Source organism: Grampus griseus (genome assembly GCF_964374135.1).
Source record: "Grampus griseus genome assembly, chromosome: 1".
Taxonomy (NCBI): Eukaryota; Metazoa; Chordata; class Mammalia; order Artiodactyla; family Delphinidae; genus Grampus; species Grampus griseus.
In genome coordinates, this window is record NC_139017.1 from 181929021 (window position 1) to 181952911 (window position 23891).

Sequence of the window (23891 nt, forward strand, 5' to 3'; positions counted from 1 at the left end):
CAGGAGCCCAGGTGGACAGGGCGACTTGGGGGCCGGCTTCCTAGGAAGCAGCCTGCAGGAGGGGCACCAGCCCGTAGAAAGGGGCCCTGAACCAGCCGGACAGTTCTGGGGATGGCGGGGGCCCAGGGCTCCCGCACCGCCCCGGAGCTCCTTCCTCCCCTGTGAGTGTGATGAGGACGCGTGTGCGGCTAGCCCCAGACTGCAGGCAGCTCCTGCCCGGCGCCCAGGAGCGCCAAAGCCCCTACCCTCCTCCCCAGACTCGGGGCTCAGGCTGCCCAGAGCCTGGTCCTGGGGTGGCGTCTCTCCCGGCCCCTCCCTGTGCTCTGGTGGGACAGAGGGGCAGGGGGCAAGGTCAGCGGGGCGCAGGGGGCCTGGGGGACGGGGCGAAGTCCGAGGCAGGGGCGCGCCTGGCCGCTGGGGGCGCCGCTGAGCCGCCGAGCCGCCGGGGTGTTGACGGTGTCCCGGGAAACGGACCCGCCCTCCGGACCCGGGCACTGCGGCGGTGGGCGCCTCTGGGAGCCCAGCCGCACGGACCCTCGGGCAGGGCCGCGTCCACCGCCCCTCCACCCGGCCCACAGCAGGTGGGGTGGCTCGAGCCTTTCCCTTCCCCGCGCGCCCCGCACGGCCTCGGAGCACAGGCGAGTGTGAGCGCGTTCGTACATTGGGGGGCGCCTGTGTGTGCACATGCGTGTGAGCGCGTGCGTGTGTGTGCACACGCGTGTGTGTGTCTCAGTGTGTGTCGGAGAGCATACACTGGGCGGGGGGCTTGTCTGCAGGCACTTTGGGATCCAGGAGAGGAAGGGCTATGAGCAATTCGTTCTTCAGGTCAGAAGGTTTGGGGACGGGGAGAGGCACGAGACAGGGCTGGTCCTGGAACTGACCTCAAGACCTGACCCTCCGGCCTGGGCCATCGTGGCTCCCCACTGCCACCCAAGAGCCGGCCAGGTGCCCCTCACCACCCCAGCACCCGCCGCCCCCCCGCATTGCCCCCGTGTGGGAGGTGGGCACGGCTGTGGTCCTGAGGTTGGGTGAACAATAGAAACTTAGAGCCCTGAGAAGGTGTTGAGAAGGCCTGTGTGAGCTGGATTGATGGGAGGGGGTCTGCCTTCCTGAGGGGCTCTGTGCAGGGAGGGGCAGCAGGTGGAGTGAGGGCCACCCAACTCCTCCCTGGGTGGATCCTCCAGGGTCAGATGTCCACAGAGGGCCCATTGCTGAGTGGGCCCATTCTGCAGAAGAGGAAGCTGAGACCTAGAGGCAAAGAGCCGGCTGGGGGCCCGGCTTGGGAGGCGCCCCAGCCCCACGGAGACGCCTGCAAGGCAGGCACTGCCTTGCCCCTTAACGGTTGAATTCACCCTGCCTTCACTCGGGGGCTCTGCGCTGGCCCTGGGGTCTCCACGGGGAGGGGCAGGAAGCCTCTCTGGAGCAGGGCTGGGAGGCCGTAGGGCAGGTGGGCTGCCGGCCACCCACGCACTAACCACGCTCCCCCCTCCAGGTGCTGTGAGGACCGGACATGGGCCCATCTGAGGCGTGGGCGTGATGTCGGCCCAGGAGCTCGCAGCCTGCCTCTGCTGGCAGGGGGACCGGCACCTGGCCCAGGGGGAGACACCACTGGCCACCGCCTTCTACCTGGCTGCCTTCAGCTGCCACGCCCCCTCGGCCTTGCGGAGCGTCCGAGCTGCCCTGGCCGGGGCTCGGGGGCCCCCCGTGGTGGCCACGCTGGAGGCCTGGTGCCGAGGTGACAGCCAGATCCCGGCCATCCACTGGGACGGCATGGCGGTGGTCTCTCTGACGGGGACCCTGGCCCGCGCCTTCCTGGCCACGCTCTGCCCCGACCACCCAGCTGCAGCCCTGCACTCCCTGGCGGGCCTGCTGGCCCACGGGTACCACGGGGAGGTGGTGCAGCGCTGCGGGGCCCTGCTGGACGCTCACTCCCAGCAAAGTCTGGAGCTGCGGCTGACCCGTGCCCTGGCCTGGCTCCTGTCCAGGACACAGGTGGACGCCGGGGTGGCCGACTACCTCCAGGCCTTTGCAGCCAGCGCCGACCGGGTGGTGGCCTTCGTTCACACCCACCAGCAGCCCTACCTCCCCGCTGTGGTCAGCACCCTACAGGACTACATCTCGGGATGCCAGGAGGCTGGGGACGGTGCCAGCCAGCAGGAGACCGACTGCCGGAGACTCCTGGCAGCCCTGGACCCTGTGGGCACCTGGAGCAACACCCCGTCGCCCGAAGCCCTGCTCCAAGGTGGCAGGTATGAGGACTGCCAGGCGGCCTGCAGCCGGGCCCTGGAGGCCGCCTCAGCGGGCAGCAGACCCCAAGGTAGGCGTGCCCTCCACACCCCCTAAGGGCCGGGGCAAAGGTTGCTCTCACCATCGCTTCACTGCATGGTTAAGTCCTGCTTATGGTGGGGGTGGGAGTTGTGCTGGTGCTGGGGACACCACAGTGACAAAACAGAAAGACCCCTGACCTTATGTAGCACCAAGAAAAGAAGCAAAACAAAATCTGTGCTTTGAAAAATGGACTGTGAGAGGTGCTGCTCTAGCCTCATGGCCAGGGAGGGCTTCTTGGAGGAGGTGTCGTTTGAGCTGAGACTGAAGGATTCCAGACAGCAGAAACAGAATGTGAGAAAGTACCTGGGGTTCCTTGCCACTGAATGGAGCCAGAATAGCTGGCGGGGGCGGCGATGGGGGCAGAGGGAGCCGGGAGATGCTAAAGACAGTAGCGGTGGCTAAGCGCTCCTGGCCTTGAAAGACTTTGGACTTTATCCTCAGGGCAGCAAGAAGCCATGGGAGGGTTTCAAACTGTGGAGTGAGGTGCTCTGATTTGCATTTTTAAAGTTTCCTCTGGCTCTTGTGCGCAGAATGTGCCACGGGGGCCAGACTGAGAACAGAACCTGCTGGAGGCTGGAGCGCGGTCCAGGTCTGAGTTATCACTGAGACAGAAACGACAAGACTGTGGCCAGATGTAATGATGGGGAGAGGACGGGGGCGTAAAGGAGGTTCAGCAATGATTTTAAGAGCTCGCCCTCGGCAGCTGGATTGCAGAGGCCGGGGAGGAGCGGACGGGAAAGGGGGCACCAGGGGCTGGAGACAACCCCAGTCTGAGATGACTCTCCTACCAGGCCCCTTCGCTGTGTCCGCCTTCACGGCGGGGGCGGGGGCAGTGGGGCGTGTGGTTGGGAGCGTGCGGGAGCCACACGCCAGCCGGCAGCCACACTCCCGGCTCCCTGCCGCCTCTCCACCTCCCCGTGCGCAGGTGAAGGTGGTGGCCACGCCCACTTCTGAGGGTTGCTGTGCAGATTCAGTGAAATTGTGTATCAAGCCCTGAAAATGTTGTCACCCGCTAAGCGCTCCCCAAAAGTGTCCCTTGAGCCCCTCAAGTGGACGTGTCATTAGGCAGCTGGACACAGGAGCCAACTCATAAGATGAGTGGGGGCTTGGTCTGAAAAAGGGGTTTGGGGATCATTCACACAAGGAAGGGATTTAAAGTCAAGGTCTAGATCGGGAGGGAGCTCGGGAGAGAGTGGGGCAGCCGGACACCTAGAGGTGGGGGGCAGGGGCCTGCCATTCACTCAGTGGGTGGAGCCACTGTGCGGGTTTGATAGCATTTTCATTGCATCCACACAGCACCCCTCGGAGGCGGGTGCAGGCACATCCCCACGTGCCCGTGGGGCCGCCAGGGGCGCACAGGGTGTTCACAGAAGCTGCAATTTGACCCCCGGTGCTCCTAACTGCCCACCGCACTGCTCTCCACCAAAAGAGGACCCAGCAAAGCGGACAGGAGGACAGGAAGAAGGCGGAAGCTCAGGGGCCTGCAGGGCAGTGACGAGGGTGCTTGCGAGATAAAGAGCTGCACCGCGCTCAGAGCTGCCTCAGCTGAGTCCACGTGGAGGGCGGGCCGCGTCTGTGTGTCCCGCGAGGCTGTTGGCGACCCCAGGGTGAGAGGGGGGCCAGACAGAACTGAAAACGGAGCGGGCCAATTTCTTTCTGGAAATATGCCAGACCAGATACGCTGAAACCCTCCTGCTATAAATTACCTAGAAACGCTCGAGTCACGAAGAATCCTGAGTAGGAGACCCTTGGTGCCCACAGCGCAGACAGGCAGCGGCCTGTGCGCTGGGGGCGCTCAGCACCCCCTGGGTGGAGGGCGTCTTCCACTTCAATGGCCAGATAAGCCCCTGCAGAGACCCAGAATCCCCAAAGGGCTGCAGCCTTGAGGAACAGTGTTCTAGAAAAACTCTGCTCCACCCCACCCCCACCCCCAGAGACTGCAGGAAGCTTGTCTGTCCCACCTGGGCTCTGCAGCGACAGGCGAGCCTTCACTATGGATCGCTGCATTAATTAGGACAGAGTCACTTATGTCACTGGGAGTCACCTTATTATCCCCACCCACACTAGCATGGCTTACCAAGTGAACAAATACATTCTCCTGTAACAAACTTTTTACAAATGTAGATTCCAATAACAAGTGCATTCGAATCTCCAGGTTACTTATCCAAAGTCCTTGGAAACATCGAACAAAACCTTCCACATTTGGGAATGTGCTCAGCCCTTCTCAGTGCGTGGACACACAAGGACACTCAGTGTATGAGGACAAGATACAGAGCGAGAGGAGCTCTAACTCACGCCCTCCAGGGGCCTCAGTTCCCTGACTGCTTATCCTCTGAAAGTCCCCAGGGCAGCTGTCTCCAGTTCGTTCAAGGCTCCTCCTTAAGAGCTACTGGGGTAGGTGAGAGACAGAGCCATGGTTGCAGCTCCACCCAGCATGGAAGCAGAGTTCACTTGGCCTTGAGATTTGCTGGGACCAGCAGGAAATAGTGGAAGTGATGCCGTGTGGTTCTGGAGGCCAGGCTCCACCTCCATCCTTTGCAACATTCCCAGTGCCCTGCAAGGAAGCTAACTAGTGAACCACGAGGGCACACACAGAGAGGGAGGCTCAGCCCACGGCCGACACCAGGGCCCCAGACATGTGAGTGAGGCCACCTTACCCCTCCTGCCCAGTCGAGACACCAGGTGGCCTTAGCCACAGGAGTGATCCCCAGTGAGACCAACAGAAGGACTGCCAGCTCAGCCCAAACTGAAAGAGAACAGCAGACAAATAGAAATGGTTGTCGTTTTAAGTCACTAAGTTTTGTGGTAGCTTGTTACACAGCAATAGTAGCTGATACAACTGCATACTGAGTCAAAGCATTGGTTTTTTTTTTTTAATTTATTTTATTTATTTATTTTTGTCTGTGTTGGGTCTTTGCTGCACGTGGGCTTTCTCTAGTTGTGGCGAGCAGGGGCTACTCTTGGTTACGGTGCACAGGCTTCTCATTGCGGTGGCTTCTCTCCTGGCGGATCACGGGCTCTAGGCGCGTGGGCTTCAGTAGTTGTGGCACACGGGCTCAGTTGCTCCACGGCACGTGGGATCTTCCCGGACCAGGGCTCGAACCCGTGTCCCCTGCATTGGCAGGCGGATTCTTAACCACTGCGCCACCAGGGAAGCCCAAAGCATTGGTTTTTGATGCATCCTTTAGCCAAAACTGAGTTGAATAATATAAGACTTATAGTTTTATGTTTCTGTAATAATGCAATTTACTACATTCATTAATGGAAGAAAGAAGAATATATTATCATTGCAATAAATTAGGGGAAAGTATTTTATAATATTTAACATCTCCAAGATGTAAACAACCAGGAATAGAAGAAAGCTTACTTAATTGCAAAAGATAAAATTTATCAAAACCGAAACATCGCACTTAATGTGATAGTTTAGAATCAAGAACATGGTGGCTGCCCACTCCCCCATTTATCCATCATTGCTCAGAGATGCTAGCCAAGGCAATGAGGGAAAAAAAATGTAAGACTAGAAAGGAAGAGATAAAGCAACCATTATTTCAGACTATATAATTAGCTATGTAGAAACACCAACAGAAACAACAAGAATGTATTAGATATAGGAATAGAATTTAGCAGGAGATACAAAAAGTATTTATGTTTATAGACACCAGCAACAAATAGAAACTTTATGGGTTTTTTGGTTTGTTTTTTTGTTTGTTTGTTTAAATTTTTTTTTACATCTTTATTGGAGTATAATTGCTTTACAATGGTGTGTTAGTTTCTGCTTTATAACAAAGTGAATCAGTTATACATATACATATATCCCCATATCTCCTCCCTCTTGCATCTCCCTCCCTCCCACCCTCCCTATCCCACCCCTCTAGGTGGTCACAAAGCACCGAGCTGATCTCCCTGTGCTGTGCGGCTGCTTCCCACTAGCTACCTATTTTAGGTTTGGTAGTGTATATAGATGCCTCTCTCTCACTTCGTCCCAGCTTACCCTTCCCCCTCCCCGTGTCCTCAAGTCCATTCTCTACGTCTGTGTCTTTATTCCTGTCCTGCCCCTAGGTTCTTCAGAATCTTTTTTTTTTAAGTTTCCATATGTATGTGTTAGCAAACTTCATGGTTTTAAAATACACCATTTACTGTAGCAAAAGAAAATAATTTATTTCAATGAGTCATATGACTTAATGGAGAACACTATAAAATTTATTAAAAGAGAATAAATTATACGTATATAAGCAGAGAGATAGTCACTGTCCATTGATAGGAACACTTGATATTATAATAGAAGGGCAAAGGACCCATAATAGACAAGACAAAGAAGAATGAGCAGAAGCAGAGCAGGAGGAGGAGGGGAGAGAGGGGGAGGGGAAGGGGGAGGAGGGGAGGGGGAGGGGGAGAAGATGCAGAAGAAGGTGGTGGCATAAGGATTTTCTCTACCAGTTAATACAAAGCTATGATAATCAATACAGAGGATATTGACTTAAGGGATAGATAGACTAATAAAACCAATAAGAGAGGTTAGAAGTAGACCTGTATTTGTCTGGAGCTTAATATGTGAGAGTGCGCACTGCAAATCTATGGGGAAAAGAGGACCGTGTTATCCACTGCATGGTGCTGATGCTCTACCTCTAACCACGCGCAAAAACAAGTAAATTCCAGGTGAATCATGTTAATAGCTAAGTTTTCCAGTTTCTAAGAGAAAATATGAGAGAACATCTTAAGACTTCTGTGTACAGCTGGGCTTCTTAAGATACAAAAAAAGTGGAGGGGCTTCCCTGGTGGCGCAGTGGTTGAGAGTCCACCTGCCGATGCAGGAGACGCGGGTTCATGCCCCGGTCCGGGAAGATCCCACATGCCGCGGAGCGGCTGGGCCCATGAGCCGTGGCCGCGGGGCCTGCGCGTCCGGAGCCTGTGCTCCGCAACGGGAGAGGCCACAACAGTGAGAGGCCCGCGTACCGCAAAAAAAAAAAAAGAGAGAGAACAAAAAAAGTGGAAACGGTAAAGCAAAATTTGATACATTTGATTAAATTGAAAATTTTAAACTTCTGTTTTGCCCATAACTATGGAAAATGAGAGGAGAATCCACAACAGAAGAAAATATTTGCAAAATATTCAGTGGGCAAAAGATGAGTACCCAGAGTATTTGAAGAATTCCTACATATCAATAAGGGAAAAAAAAAATCCAGTACAAGAATTGGCAAATGCATTTCCCAAAAGAGAAAACACAGATGGCTAATAAACAACGTGCGGAAAATATTCAACATCATAGTAATGATACAAATGCAAATTAAAACAATGAGACACCACTTTCTACCCAGCAGATTGGCTAGAAAGGTTTTTTAAATAAATGAGCCTTACCAGCACTCAGGAAAATGAAAATTAGAACAACAGTGGGGTAGCATTATAGCATTTTATATTCCCCCACTGCCAGATTTTCAAAATGTTTAAATCTAACAATAAAAGATTCTGGCTTTCAATAACGGTGAAGTAGCTGGACTAAACTGTGTGTCCCACATATAATTATAAACTTGGGGCAAAATATAAAATGCAAATTGTTGGCAACCGAACAGTGACCAAATGCAGGGAGAAACTGGAGACTGACCCCTACAAGATGAAGACTGTACAGGTAAGCTTTGCAGGCTTGCAGCGTGTTGCCTCCTTAATCCATGTTTTTTCCATGTAGGACAGAAAGTTGCCATTTTACTGGCTTGAGATATCACATGACAGAAGTTGGGGGTGAGAAAAGTGACTGTAAAGTTAGAAGGCAAATCCTGAAAAAGAGAGAGCCACATTCAAGGGGGAAGGGTGGTAAGACCCCAAATCTGTGTATGAAAGGCACTTAAATCCTCAGCTGACCACTGAACTATACACACATGGGAGAGACTGGGTGGCCTAAGAAAGCAACAGCTGGAAGCTGCAGGAACTAATGGAGAGTTCAGCTGCTGTCCAATAAAGAAGGCAGAGAATCTGGAGTTTGATCCTAGCCAATTTAACTGCCTGCGGAAACAAAAATCAATTCTCTTCAGAGGAAGACAACTGAACCCAGAGTCTCTACAAAGAATCAACCAGATGTCTAGTGTACAGTTTAAAAAATTACTAGGCGTGCAAAGAGACAGGAAAATAAAAGGTGAGCCACAGTCAGGAGAAAAAGAAGTCAACAGAAACTGACCTCCAGATGATCCCAGGGCCGCAATTAGCAGACTAAGGACGTTAAGGGAACTGTTATAAATATCTTCGAGGACTAAGGGAAAGTATGGTCATAGTGAGTGAACAGTTGTGGCATCTCAGTAGATAGGTGGGGACTATAAAAAAAAAAGAACCAAATGGAGAGTCCAGAAGTGAAAAACACAACTGAAATGAAAAAGTCAGAGCAGATTGGAGACAGCAGCAGAGCCAGTGAACTTGAGGTACAGTAGAAAGTACTCCATAGGAAGATCAGCAGGAAGGTGAGCAGAACCCTGGTGACCTATGAGACAATAGCTGGAAGTTTAACGCGTGCAACTGGAGTCTCAGAAACAGAGCAGAGAACACACTTCCATGTGGGTAAATAATAACCAGCCCCCCAGGCCCCATGGGCTCTCCATCTGCTGCAACTCCCTAGGATCCGTGAACTATTGCAAAAATCAGGGATACAGGTGTTTTCTTCAGGACTTAGTAAATGACGGGGAAGTCTCAAAGTTTCTTTAAATTTGGCCACCAGGAGTAGACTGGGTGACCTTGTTGTTGGTTGCTTGGTTGATCTCAGGGCGCAAGATGCTTCTTTTAGTTGGCTATGTGCTGTGTTGTGACACCTACCCACAATGGCAACAGGGCAGGGCAGCAGCAAGTTTGCTTCCATGCAGACGTGAAGGCTTTGCCCTCTCCTGTTTCAGTGTAAAGGATTATTACTGTTGTGGCTATTGAGTTAGGTTATAAGGAGAAGATCTGAAGGAGTCTGTGCAAAAGGCACTGGAGTGGAGGTTCAGTGCCCCAGCACTGCGACTCGCCGGGCCCTGAGAACTCCCCTCCCCAGCAGCACTTTCCTGACCTATAATGCTATAAGGGTGGGCACCCATGACCTTGAGCTCCTACCAGCACTGGGTTTTCTGCGATTCTTTCAACAGCACGCACCTGCCTGGCAGGGATGGGGTGGCCTGGCTTTCTTCACCAGTCGGAAAGCCCCCATTCACACAAGCCCAAATTCACATGTTTACGCTGCTCGGATACAAAGTATGGGGACGGTGGAGGTGAGGCCGCTGCTGATGGGAAAGCTCACTGAGTGACGCCACCCACCAGTCCTGGTTCCAGGCCTGGATACACATTAATCCATTCAGTCCTCGCAGCCCTGTGAATGGAGACCATCCTCGTTCCCACTATAAAGCAGAAAAGGAAACTGAGGCACGGCAAGATGCAGTAAATCCCCACGTTCCCCGCTCGTTAAGCGGCATTGGGCGCATCACCCCTCTTTCCGGAACCTGATGGGGTGATCTCATTTCAAAGACGTGGCCAGAGAAGCCAGGAAACAAAGATGCTGGCCCCTAAAACGTCACAGGCTCAGAACCTCAGCCCTGACCTGGGGGGCAGGGGTGGAGTGGGGTTGCTCTCAGAAGAGGGAACTCAGCCCTAAACTCCATCACTTCAAGTGCCAGGGATGTTGTGACAAAATGCCCGGGGCTGCTGGGCTGGCTGTGAGCCCAAGTGGCGAGCAAGTGGTGAACCCAAGTGCTAGGTGAGCTGCTAGGGAGGCCCACCCTGGTTGCCCCCTTCTGAGCCTGCTCTGTCCCTGATGGGCTGAGGGCCTCCTGCCAGCACTCATCCTTCCGGTGCCATGTCCTGGGCTTCTGGGAGACTCAAGGAAATCGCCGTGAGAGGCTTCAGAAGGTCCCAGCACTGGAGGGCTGGGGTCTGCAGGTGGCTCCCCTGGAGGACATGGCCCAACAGGCAGGACCAACACCTCTGTCCTCTCTCCAGGTGAGCGTCGGGCCACCCTGCTGGTCACACGCGCTGCCGCGACCTTCCTCCTGGACAGCGGGGCCCAGGACCTCCTTCGGGACCTGCACGAGGCCTTCTCCGAGAGGCCCTCAGGAGCGCGGAGGCAGTTAGAGGCCGTGCTCTCGGCCGGGGACCGGGAGCGTCTGCGGGCGCAAGTGCAGGAGGCCGCGGACGTAGGCTTCGCGCGCTTCCAGGAGACCGTGCGGAGCCGCCCCGAGCTCCGCGAGGACTCGGGCCGCGAGCTGCTGGCCCCGGTGACCCGCGCGCTCCGGGTCCTGTGGCGCGTGGCACCGCCCGGGGCGCGCCTGGCACTGGGCACCCGGCTGGCCGAGTGCCTGCTGCTGCGGGGGGACGCGGTGGGCGCTCGGGCTCTGTGCGAGCGCTTGCTGCGGCCCTGGAGCACCGGGGACCGTGCGCGGGACCGGGCCGGGGACCGCGCGCCCCTGCTGGCGCTGCGCGGCTTCTGCGCGCTGCACGCCGGCGACGCGGGGCGCGCCCAGGAGGACTTCCAGGCGGTGGTGGAGCTGGGGCCGCCGCACCCTGGTAGCTGCGTGCGAGCCCTGTGCGGCCGCGGGCTGCTGCGGGTGCTGGCGGGCAGTGCGTTCCTGGGCGCGCTGGACTATGTCACCGCCTGCCGCCTGCGGCCCGAGGAAGCTCTGCTTGTCACAAAGGCCTACGTGCCCTGGAACCAGCGGGGGCTGCTAATGACCGTGCTGCGGGAAGAGGGCCGCAGGATGCTGCAGCGGAGGCCGGAGCCGGGATCCGAGAGCGGGCCAGGCCGCAGGAGCAAGGCTGCGGAGACCGACAGCCGCGCTGCGCAGGAAGGGTAAAAACTAGACCCGTGCACGCCCGGGGCTGCCGCTTCATTCTGGTCTCCTCCAAGTTAGTCGCGGTGTGTTTCCTACTACCTTACAGTAAACTGAGGCAGGGAGCTGCCAGGTGATTTCCTTAGATTTAGCGCCGGGGCCCGGATCTTAGGACCCTCGGTCCCAAAGGGCAGGATGCATTATGGACTTAGTTGTCAACGAAGATTAGAAACGCAAAAACGGGAATGAAAAGTAGAACTTACCTGTCATCCCACTGTTACATTTCCTTGTTGTTCCTTGTTACATTTCCTCAGTGTTACATTTCCTCCTCCTTGTGCGTATGGAGTCCACTAAACTGAATTTGTGCTCTGTGTGCAAATACATCCCACCTGTTCTACTCCCTAGATCATGAACACTTCTTTGGTCCCTAGATACGTTTCTTGGGCAGCCCCATAGCTCATCCTGTGAACGTGCCATCAAGCCTTCGGGCTCCAGGGCGTCTGCTCTTAGTTATAACGCATCCCGGGTAATCTCCAGCCTGTGCAGTGTTCTGTGCTACGGATGGAGACAGAGGTGGAGCTCCTGGGTCAGAGAACACAGCCCCCGCGAGGCCCTTGACTTTGGAGCTGCCCAGCTGCCCATCAGTCCACACGCTCCAGCCCTCACGCTCCTTTCGCAAAATTCTTTGCCAGCCCAGTGGGTGAACCTGCAGCTGTTTTGACTTGCATTTCTCTGGTAGCTGGGAGGTGGCAGGAAGGTGTTTTAGCAAAGCTAAAAGCACTGAGCTGAGGGGCCCCTGGGGGGGGGCATGTTTGACGTCAGCCCCCTCGCCCCTACACGCACGCACAGGCACGCACGCACGCACGCAGGCTTCCTCAGCCCCCTAGTTCCTTAATTTGCATTGCTTTGGTTTGATGCTGAGGAGGAACTTTCTTGTAAGAGATTTGGGGCCCTTTATATCTTTTCTCTCTGGGAACTGTCAAATTTGAGGCTCCGGCCCCTTTTCCCAGTGGGAGCTCCTTCTCATTCCCAAGAGGGCACCCTGGGTGTTATCCAGCTCTGCCTACGGCACCCCTGAGCCGTGCAAGGCCACTTTTATCCTGTTTTTACAGAAAAGAAAGCTAAGGCAGGGTTGGCTGGGAGTCAGCATACAGCCTCGGTTTCTCATCTGTAAAATGCCCGCCCTACGGGGTGGGGGAGAATGGGGGTGGGTGAGGGCCAAGGGCTGTATGTCGGAAAGGGCAGCCGTGCGCTCTGGGGATGGCACGAGGGCCCTTCCAGCAGGAACCTGGTCTCTGAGGCCCGCGGGAGGGGCGCTGCCTGGACCAGGTGCAGGGATAGGATTTGCCTGCAGCCTGCCTCCCTGGGCAGGTGAGAGGGGTGTAGCACAGGGGTCAGCCCTCTCCCAGCTGCTCTCTCCACAGGGACGCCCGTGGCGTGTACCAGCTGGCCATGCTCCTGATGGAGCTGGACACGGAGGATGAGGCTTCGCGCCTCCTGGCGGCCGATGCCCTGTACCGCCTGGGCCGCCTGGACGACGCCCACAAGGCCCTGCTGGTGGCCCTCTCCCGAAGGCCTCAGGCAGCCCCTGTGCTGGTGCGGCTGGCCCTGCTGCAGCTCCGGAGGGGCTTCTCCTATGATGCCAGCCAGGTGAGGGGGCCCCGGTGGGCCACGGCAGGACAGATGGAAACAGGGCACAGCTCTGTGGAGGGCACCAGGCCTCCACCGGCCCTCGCTCAACACCCTGCAGCCCTGCAGCCCAGAATTGAGAACAGGCAAAGCTTGTCCCAGCCCCGGTTCTGCCACCTCCAGCAGGTGCCTCACCTCTCTGAGCCTCAGTCTCCCCGTCTGTGCCCTGCTGTTCCAGGTTCTCATGAGAATTAGCTGCAGCAGGTACCCCAGGGCCCAGCAGGTCTCCAGCGTGCAGTGGCGCTCTGTATTTGCTTTTCGTGTGTTGTGAGGAAAACGGGCCATGAGTTGAGTGTAAGCAGAGCTTAGTCCCAAGTAAACTAGGCTTGGAGGTAGCCCTGTCCCGGGGAGGGGCAAGAGCAGAGGAGCCCCAGGCCCTCAAGCCCTGCTTGCCTCCCCTCCCTCAGGTGTTATGAGGGCTTCCTGTTGGAACGCGGCAGAAGATTATGTTCCAGGGGCAGATCCAGGCTTTGGGGCAGGGCTGTGGGGCCTGTCAGCTTCCCTCTTCCGCTCTGGCCTGGTTTGGGTTTCGGTCTCCCTGAGCTGGGCCATAGGGGTGGGAGGGAAGGATGGTCTGGGACCGGCGTCCGCACAGGTGCAGCCAGCAGGGGCAGCATCGGGCAGGCGTCTGTGAAGTTATGTCTCCCCGAGGGTCTCGCTCCTCCCGGAGCAGGGATTGATTCCAGGGCTTCTGCTCTGCACCTTCCGAAGGACTCCCTGGGCCCTCTGTCACTTTACGACTTGAAAGCCCCCTTTCCCCACACTTCTCAGACCTGTGGCGCATGGGCCCGTGAGGCGAGGCGAGGTCTCCATGTCACCGAGAAGGAGGCACGGCTCAGGGACACTGGGACCGCCCCCCCCTCCCCCGCCCCAGCTCCCGACACTCAGCAGAGGAGCAGCCCAGAGCGGGGCCCACACCTCCCGACCCAGTTTTCCCTGTGCTCAGCTCGGGCAACCTGCAGTCCCTGCCCCATGAGCCACGCCCACGAGCCACGCCCCCACGAGTCACGCCCCCCCACAAGCCGCGCCCTTGCGGGCTGCATCCCTGAGCCACACCCCTGCACGGAGGATGGGGGTGGACTGGTCCAGCCTGGGGCACAGGGAGGACCAGTGGTGACGCCCCTGCGCCTGCAGCTGGTGAAGAAGGTGGTCCAGTCTGGAGACACAGCCTGCCTCCAGCCCACCCTGGACGTCTTCCGCCATGAGGACCGCCAGCTGCTACAGGGCCACTGCCACGCGAGGGCCCTGGCCATCCTGCAGACACAACCAGGCGGTGCCGAGGGCAGAGCCCACACCAGGGAGGCCATTGCCTACCTCTCTCTGGCCATCTTTGCTGCAGGTAGGAGCCGCCCTCGTTCCTCGTTCCTCCGGGGCCCCCACCCTGTGCCAGGTGCCCAGGGGCAAGGGGCGCCTCTGCCATGCGGGGGAGGGGGTGTGGTCAGGCACCAGGGAGTCTGAGCATGTGCTTGGCTCAGGGGCGTGGCGTGCTCCCGGCCGCTCACTGCAGCAAGCGCGCTAACGCCTAGGAGAGGCCCGACCAGCTGGGAACTGAGCTGGGACCCCAGCTGGGACCCTCTCCTCAATCCTGGGCCACCATTGCTCACACCCAGGGCCCCGAGGGTGGGAGGGCCAGACTCAGACGAGGCCCTTCTCCCAGCTCAACCCCTCTCCCTCCATCTGTGGGGGATGAGGGCCCCAGCCCCCGAAGCCCTTCTTAGGAATAGCGGGGGCAGCTCTGTGTGTGTGCGCCTGGTCTCCCCGCTCGCCCAGCCCACCCACCACGCCCTGCCCTAGCCACAGGAGGGTCAAAGAGTTGGGCCTTCTCAGCCTGGCACCTTCACGGCTGCAGCCATTCTGTGACCTGCCCCGTGGACCCTTCCCCCCACCCCCGCCCCTCGCCTGGCCTCACTTCAGATGCAGCTGCAGTGCCCCCACCTCTCAGAAGCCCCCTCGGACTGTCCACCAACCCTCCCAGATGCCACCCCTCCTGGCTGAGCTCCCCGTGTCCCTCAGCCAGGGCCCCTGGATCAATCCAGACTGCTGTTCCCTGGTGTGCTGTGGTGCCCAGCAATCTGGGAGCTCCCTAGGTGACCCGAAAGCCGCTGCACCCCCTCCCGCTGCCCCTTGGAGCACCAGGGCAGGTGCAGTAACTCCTGGATGAGGGCAGACACACTGACCCTGGCCGTGCCCAGCCGAGGTCACATCTTGACGCCACACCCCCTTCCTCCAGGGAGTCAGGCAAGTGAGTCCCTGCTCGCCCGCGCCCGCTGTTACGGGTCCCTGGGCCAGAAGAAGACGGCCATGTTCGACGTCACCTCCGTGCTAAGGGCTGAGCCGAGGAACGTGCAGGCGCTGTGCGGACGGGCGCTCTTGCACCTGGCCCTGGACCAGCAGAAGGTACGGGCCCACCCTCCCCACCTGGGGCTGGGCAAGTGGGGGTGCCCAGGGTAGGCGCTGCCCTCCTTCTCAGCCCCCCAGAGAGAGGAAGAAGGGCCAGGCCATCTGAGCGTCAGTCATCAAACCCCCGCCGGTACCGGGGCTCACGGGAGCCTCACCATCACATCCCCGGTTTGGGGGAGTCTTTCCCTTCCGTCTGCAGAGTCCCCGTGCCCCCCCCCCCCGCTTCAGTCGGCATGGATTGATGTGCAAAGCCTCAGGAGTACTAGGGGGCCCCCCACCTTACAGTAATGAGACCTCCGCTGCCCCCTGGGTGCCACTCTGAGCTGTCTACACAGGGCCTGCGGATTTGGGTGGCCAGCGTGCAGGGGCAGGGGTGGGAGGCGGTCCATTGCAGGCCCAGGGCAGGCACCCTCCAAAGGGAAGACGTGCAGCCACAAACCAACAGCCCTGGACAAGGGCACTCTGCAGCCAAGGGCGATGTCGTTGGTGAATAACTGAAACCGATTGTCTGCCCTGATGCTTCGCTGGGCCAAAGTACAGCCCAGAGGTGTCCTCCCTGCCAGGTTTCTGAATTTCTTAAGGGTTGGGATCTTAGGAGACAAGGAAAAATGATCCAAGATGCCACTGGGATGACGGCACCTCAAGATGGTGTTTCTGCCTGTCAGGGTGTCTGTGTTTCCCCCGAGGGCCCTGGCAGCCTGATTTCTGTTCCAGCCGGGCACACGCCTGTGCCTGGGAGCCCAGCCCTATGCAGGCCCCTTCCTGTGCTGGGAAAGCACCTGTAGTTCTCGGGGACAAGCCCATTGAACAGAGATGGGGTTCGGCCAGGAGGGCCCTACTGCAGGAGGCGGACCCCTTGGAACCCACCCCTGGGTGATCTCCACATGCCAGCAACTCCTCCGAGAGGCGCCTCAGAAACAGCCCTCCCGCCGCTCTGTCCAGGGCAGCAGGGCACGTGGCAGGGAAGGTCAGCCTGGGTGTCTGTGAGTCGCATCGTCACACCCATGAACTTCCTCCTCCTGGGGATGGGCTGAGGCCAAGCACCGCATACCCTCTGGCCCTTCACAAGAGAGGAGCTCTGAGCCAGCCCGCCAGGTCCAGAATCCAGAGCCCTGCTCCCCCGCCTCTAGCTTTCTGAGCAGGCCCTGCAACACCTCTGAGCCTTGTTTCAACATCAGTAAAATAAGGGGGGGGGAGCAGTGCTTGTTCAAGGCCATCCATGCTCAGCCTTGAGGGGGCTGCTTATTCAGTGCTGTCAGATGCTCAGCGTGGTGCCTGGTCCCTAATGAGGGCTCCATATGTGGCAGCTGGAATCCCCATGAGTCAGCACAGACTTGGACTTTCCAAGCTGATCAGGTGTACCACTGGCCAGCACCAGGGTCACGTAGGGCCCCAGTCACAGTGTAGGAAGGATCGGAGAGGACCGTCTTCCCATCCACCCATCTAAGGGCTCTGTCTCTCCAAGACCTTCATCCCCCACACACCTGCTCCAGGAGAACCCCATCGCTGGACTTTAAAAGTATCTAGGCACACTTCCAGTGCTGGCTAGGAGAGGGTAACTGGTGTTGGGCTGCTGAAAACAAAATATCTGGATAAAATACATGACAACTGTCTTCAGGCCCTGAACAACAGGCAGTGGAGAACTGCCATCCCGGAGGAAAGGGGAACCGCACCAGGGGAGTCCAAGGGGAGCCCCGCGATAACCTTTCTTCCTGGGAAGGCTTTCCCATTACTGCACGCGGAGGTGGGGCAGTCAGCTTGCTGAGCTGAGGAGGCAGAGACTGGGGTTCCAGGCTGCTGCAGTCGCTGGAATTTGCAAGGAAGGGCAATGGAGAACATGGGGCTGTGCAGAGAAGTCTTCATGGGATTCCAAGTGGTTCTTGTCTGAGTCTGGGCTGCACATGCAGGGGCCCAGCAGAGCTCACCCGTGGCAGGAGATGTTGGAATTCTGACCCTGCCAGAGCAGAGACCTTTCTGAACACCTTGGGCGCTTAGCTGAGACCACACCCTAAATAAAGGTCATATCTTAGGACTAAGTTCAAAACTGAAATGGACCTGCCCTCACAAGGAACAAAACCAAGTCCAGCAGAACCAAAATGACCCACCAGAATAAAACACAACCTCCTTTATGAGAGGGTGACATAGTGCAGACTCTCTACAATGTACCATCCACAATGTCCAGCCCCAAATCAAAAACTGCTAGACACACAGAGAACCGGGAAATGTGGCCAACAGTAAGGAAACTAAGTACTCAATAGAAACAGATGTTCGTCTTGAACAGCCACCTGAAGATGGCTCAGATGCTGGAATTGGCATACAAGGATGCTAAAACAGTGATTGTAAACATGTGAAGAACTTCAAGGAAAATGTTTTCATAATGAGTGAACAGATGGGGAATCCTAGCAGAGAAATGGAAACTATAGAGAAGAATCAAGTGGAAATTCTGGAGCTGAAAAGTATATCTAAAATTTTAAAAATTTACCAGATGCGCTTAACAGCTGGTTGGAAATTGCCAAAGAAACGGTTAGTAAAATTGAGGATGGACCAACACAAATCATCCTGTCTGAAGAACAGAGGGGAAAAGGACTTTTTCCAATGAAGAGGGCTTCAGTGACCTCTGGGATGATTCCAGGCAGTCCAGTATACGTATAACTATAGTCCCAGAGGAGAAATAATGGGGCAAAAATATATGTGTGTATGTATATGATGTATGTGTATATGTATTTGAAGAAATAATGGCAGAAAATTTTCCAAGAAGCTCAACAAATCCCAAGATGATAAACACAAAAAGAACCACACCTAGGCACACCTTGATCAAATTTCTGAAAACAAAAGATAAAGAGAACATATTCAAGGCAGCCAGTGGGAAAAAGAAACATTACATACAGCAGTATGAAAAGATGACTGACTTGTCATAGAAACGATGGAAGCCAGAAGACAATGGAATGGTGTCTTTAAAGATACATATTTTGGGGACTTCCCCAGCAGTCCAGGGGTTAAGACTCCACGCTTCCACTGCAGGAGGCACGGGTTTGATCCCTGGTCAGGGAATTAAGATCCCACATGCCATACAGCAGGGCCAAAAAATAAAGGTACATGTTGTCAGCTTATAGGACAACTGCCAACAACTGTTAGAGGCAGAGTTAAAAGGCCAATGGAGGAACTAAAATGAAATACTAAAACTATTCAGTTAACCCAAAAGAAGGCAGAAAGGGAGGAAAAAAAAACAAAACAAAAGACCATCCAATAGGAGGTCTAGAAAACCAATAGGAGGGTGGACCTGAAGATGACTCCATGGCTTCCGACTGTTGGCCAGGTCAGAGGTCAGATGCAAATGGCTCACCAGGGTCAAGGCTCTCCTAAAGGGGCCTTGTGTGCTTCCACAGCACAGTCAGGGCCTCTAGACTCCTCCCCCGCCACTCCAAGCTGCACACTCAGCCCCTGGCCCGTGGCCCTTCTGGTACCAGCCCAAGCCCACCTCTGTGCCATAGCGGGTTCTTTATCAGTGTGGCTCTTCTGGGGTTCCAGACCGTTTCCCCCGTCCAGAACTCTGATACGCTTGCCTCAGTTTCACCACGCCCTCCATGAATGCTCACCATACGGGCCCTCACGTTGGCTGACCCCCATTCCTACCCCATGCTGGGAGGGCAGGAGCTGGGCCCTCTGCCCATTCTGGTGTCGCCAACACCCGGCATCAGGAGGAACACGACAGATACCCAGCTGGGGCCACTTCTGCCACCCACCCTGGCCTCCTCCCCTTGCAGGAGGCTGTGGACGACATCCTGTCGGCTCTGAGGCTCAGCCCAAGAACGGCGGTCCCTGAGATCCGCTCTCTGAAGCCAGAGGTCCAGGCCCTCATCACGCAGGGCCTCTCATCCCGCTGCCGGGCCCTGTTGATCCAGCTGCCGGGCACAGGGGCCCGCCTGAGCAACGAGGACACACAGAGCCTCCTGGCCGCGGGGGAAGCACTGATCGAGATCGATGCCGCGCAGCCCAGCTGGCACATCCTCCTGGCAGACGTGCTGGCTGCAGCGGGTATGTGTCAGCTCAGACACGCAGAACATGGGCGTCTGTCCCTGTTCCTCCCACCCCTGGATCCTTTTCTTTAAAATGGGAGAAAGAGACTCAGGACTCTGGGTTGTAAGGTCCCTTCCAGCCTGAATCCCAGGACCTGGTCCCCGTATGGGTCCTCCGTGTGGCTTTACCCACCAGGAGGTGAGACAAAGGAGTGATTTGGGGTTTCGTAAAAGGCTCAGATGCTCAGGCCTCCTCATTAACTCATGCGTGTATTCAGCAGATGTTTACTGAGTGCCCTGCTCTAGGTGAGATTGTCTTAGGCCCACATGTGTCGGTCTTCCCCGCAAAACCTTGAAAATATTCCAGCACTAATTTGAAAGGGAGACCTCTCTGCAGCCTGCGTTTCACAGGCCTGTCATCATCACTTGCAAGCCTGTGAGATGCCCCCACCAAGGCCTTCAGGGCCTCCGGGGCTGCTCTAATCCCATGCAGCCCTGCTCAGGTCCTTGCAGTGACCATGGTGAGGGGGCTTAGAGTCCTGTTACTCCACCTGGGGGTCGAAGAGTGTAGTGACTGCCCCCAAGTCGAGGGGCTGGGTCATCAGGTGAGTCCGTGTGAGCGACATGGTGTCACCATGCCCCTCTGCTCCCTGCTCCTTCCTTCTGGTGCTGAGCTCCTCCATCAGCCAGCCACTCTCAGAGCCAGCACCAAGAAAGGCTGAACGGGGCTTCCCAGTGGCCCCCCTGCCCCAGCTCCACCCTGACTGTCCTTCCCCAATCCCTGACAGGCAGCTTTGAGAAGGCCGGCGCCCGCCTGCAAAAAGTCCTGCACCTGGCCCCTGCATCAGAGGCGGCCCGGGCCCGGCGTGGCCTGCTCCGGCTCAAGAAGGGTGATGTGCCGGCCGCCACACAGGACCTGCAGCGTCTGGCAGAGACAGACGCCCAGGACCTCGGCTTCCTGCTGCATCTCCTGGAGAACTCGGAGAGGCAGAGCCTCGCCCAGGTGGGCACAGCACCCCACGGAGGCCCCAGCCCAGCCCCTCTCCAGCACCTCGGGTGGGAGACCCCCAGGCCCGGGGCTCCGGGTATGCTAACTCCCCGTGCGCCTGATCTCACTTGGACATGGGGTGGGATGGAGGTTCAAGCGGGAGGCACCCAGATCTGGCCAGCTCAAGCCCTGACACCCCCAGAGACCTCAGGGCTTCTTTACATGAGGCGTACAAGCCACAGCTGACTCGGGGTCTGGGAGAGGGAGGGGGCCCCATCCTCAGAGCCAGACTGAGCCAGGCAGGAACACCTGGCCCTCGTTGAAGCCCACCCCAGCCCCAAGGTCAGGCCAGGATAGGTGTGTCCCTCCCCGTGAGCGCGTGGGTGGCGGGCCAGCTCCTGCCCCTCACGAGCTGAGAGGGACCCTGAAGGGATGTTGGGCTGCGGCTGCTGCCTCCTTGGGTGGGTGATTGTTCCACTGCTCATCTGACAAGAGCAAAGAGCACCTTCCCCCAGGCCTTGGGTGGAGCCACTGCCCGCACTGTGGCCCTGGCAACTTAGTGGGGGGGGGGGGGACTGTTTCGGGGGAGGGGGAGTTCACTTCAGAGAGTGAAAGTGTATGGAAGACCCTGAGACAGGGCAGTGGGGGTGTGAGGCGGCCCTGGAGGTGAGACCACGGTGGCGACAGGTAGGCCAAGGCAAAAGCCTGGAGGCAGGAAAGATCTCAGTGTTCAGGAAACAGGTGGGCAAAATGCAGCTGGTGGGGGAGTGCAGGGGGAGGGGCTTGGGGTGGGGGGCAGAGGGAAGGGTGTCCTCCGTCCTGGTCTGGCCACCTTATTCCCTTCACTTGCTGGAGGCAGGAGCAGGAGAGGCAGGGCTTTGGAAGGGGTGGGCGCTGAAGGGACCAGCAGGTTGGAGTGGGGCGGGGCCAAAAGCATCAGCCGGTGAATCAAAGCCCTGCGCGGCCTGGGGCACGTGCTTCACCTCCTTATGCCTCCGTGGGCTCTATCACTCAGGGTCCTTCAGGAAAACGAAAACCGCACTAGGCGTGTCAACGAGGGGGTCAGTAGGGGAGTTGGCTAAAATGAGCGTTAGGGACGGAAGGAGTGAAGCGAGCAATAGGTCATGCAGGGGGGCACAGCCCTCGTAGGGCTGAGGGGGCCAAGAAGCGTGTTAACAAGGCCTAGAACTCAGAGGAGCGGCCGCGGAGCCCGGGGATGTCGGAGGAGGGGGCCTGGCTGGGGTCTCAGAGCCTTGAGGCGGGGGAAGGGGGGGCTCTAAGCTGGGAGCGGGGAGCTAGGTGAGCGTCTCTCGGTTCACAAGGCGGCTGGGCAGGGCTCTGTCTCTGAGTTGAAACGACGGCCTGGGCCCGGAGGAGAGCACTGGGCAGGGCCGCCTGGAGCCCAGATTCGGTGCCGCGAGAATTCGCTCCACCTTGGCCGTGGCCGGGCGACGAGGGCCAACCCGGAAGTGAGACGGAAATAGTGGCGCCCCGTTTCCGGCGATAGTACGGCTGCACGGCCGGTGGCGCCGCACTTTTCCCCAGCTCCGGGAGGACCACGCAGAGCCCGTGGGGAGGGCGCTGCACGGAAAGGATGGGTCGCCGGTCCGCGTCGCACAGCAGGGCCGAACTGGCTCCAGCCCGGGCTCCGGCCTCCGGCCTCCCGCCAGCCTGTGTGCGCGGTCGGGCTGGTGGGAAGACAGGACCATGCGTTCAGCCCGCCGGGTGCTGGGTGCCCTGTGCTCTCCTGGGGACAGGCGGGGATCGGGGCGTTGCTAGTACCTGGCTGCATGGAAGAGGGAGGGTCTGGAATGTGCCCGTTCAGTCCGTGGGGGGCCACTGTGGGCTCTTGGCAGCAAGACGAGACGAATGAGGCCACCGGATTTATCCGGGCCAGTTCGGCGGAAGAGGTAAGGCATTTTGGCAGGTTTGGGGAGTGGGCTTCAGTCACACTCAGAAAAGGAGAGTGAGCCTGGGGGCCAGAGGAGAGGCCTCGGCCCTCAGGGCTGCGCCATCCAGACGGGGGCAGCGCCATCCAGACGGGGGCAGCAGGGGACTCAATCCAGCAGTCCCCAGGGAGAGAAGTGCCAGGGCGGACAGCGCCCTCTGATCTCTGGCCTGGCCCTGCGGCATCCAGCGAGGCTGGGGCTGAGTCCACCACAGCCCTCCTGGACGCACCACTCTGCCCGTCCCTGGGGAGCGAACGCAACCCCAGCCCCTGGGTCATGCTGGCAGGCGCTGGCAGTGCAGGGGGCGCCCGGAGAGTGTCTCCCTGGCCTTGACTCCACAGGGCCTGCGGGAGCAGCTCATTGGTTAGCGAAGTGAGAAACACAGTAGCGCAAAGCAGACCCTGCTTTTCTGACCCCGGGCGCAGGGGGAGGCCCAAGGAGCAGGCTCAGTGGAGGCGGTGTTTGCTTCTGTCCTCGGGGCCAGGGCGGCCTCGGTGGGTGGGCAGGGCGGGAGGCTGGGAAGGGGAGGGGAAGGAGGAGGTCACCCGGTAAGAGAAGCTGGGCCCGCAGGTGGGGCAGTAGGGCTGTGAGGAGGGGGAGGACGCCTTCTGAGCAGGGCCTGCCTAGGGAGAGCTTGCAGGGTGGAGGGATTGCAGCGAGTGCCTCCACGCTGTGCCTCCACCCCTTCCAGAGGGAGCGGGCAGCTTCTGCCTGGGGAACAAGCAGCGGCCAGCCCGTGAGGGGCCTTCAGTGTTCTGGGTTGACCTGACCTTCCTCCCTCCGTCCTCTCTGTGCAGGCCGCAGCCCAGGAAGCTGACACCCTCATGAACTCAGGGCAGCCCGGCCAGGCGCTGGGCTACTGCTCACTGGCCGTCCTGGCAGGTGGCGGTAGCGCCTGTCACCTGCGCCGGCGGGCTGCCTGCCTAGCCGAGCTACGGGAGTTTGGCCGGGCACTCGGGGACCTGGACCACGTGCTCCGAGAGGGTTCAGGGGACGGTGACCTCCAGGCACGGGTGGAGGACTTCTGCTCCCAGGGCCGCCTGCTTCTGAGCCTGGGGGACGAGGCCGGGGCCGCCGGGGCCTTTACCCAGGCCCTCAGGCTGGCGCCCGCCCTAGCCCAGAACAACCTGTGGCAGCGGCCAGGCCGGGCCCCCACTGCCCACGCGCTCCTGTGCAGGGCGCAGCGCTGCCTGGACGAGCAGCGCTACACAGAGGCCTGGACGGCAGCCGAGGGCGGCCTCCTGGTGGACCCGGAGCACAGCGGCCTGAAGAGACTGAAGGCGAGAATCCGGAGGGAGGCAGCCTCGGGCTGCCGGCTCCACTGAGCCAGCGCTCCCCAGGCCCAGCCGTGGGGCCCCCCTGTCGTTAGCATTTCTCGTCCGGACCCTGGGGTGCACCCCGCCCCCAGATCGGGGAGGTGCTCACCCACCCTCCCCCTCCTCCCAGTCCTGGGGTGGGCTGGTAACAACCAGCCTCGGGAAGCAGAGCGGAGAGCTCCCAGCTTGCCTGAGTCACCATCCCAGGAGGCTCAGACACCCTCCCCTCAACAGCAGCCTGGCCCCCAAAGCTGCGGCCCTCTTGGCCCACACGTGGGGCTCGGGCCTCAGAGAGCAGCCCCAGTCCTGTCTCTGGCTTGGGACCTGCAAGGTGGACGGGGTTCAGGCCGGCCCCTCGTGGCCCTGGGGAGACGGTGCCAGCCCAGGAAGCCCTTCTCCAGGTGTGAAGCAGCCCTTGACCCTGGCCTGAC

The 23891-nt window shown here is 58.5% G+C and overlaps 1 protein-coding gene across 1 annotated transcript; it reads left to right on the top strand.

Annotated features, from left to right (window-relative positions):
* Positions 1 to 1536: 1536 nt before the first annotated feature.
* On the top strand, positions 1537 to 23469 carry TTC34 (tetratricopeptide repeat domain 34; the record flags this gene model as incomplete). Its single annotated transcript, XM_082648010.1, has 8 exons — positions 1537 to 2317; positions 10276 to 11122; positions 12527 to 12752; positions 13926 to 14130; positions 15022 to 15188; positions 18956 to 19230; positions 20000 to 20210; positions 22942 to 23469. 8 exons carry the CDS (start codon positions 1537 to 1539, stop codon positions 23467 to 23469), a joined length of 3240 nt encoding a protein of 1079 aa, XP_082504136.1.
* Positions 23470 to 23891: the final 422 nt, after the last annotated feature.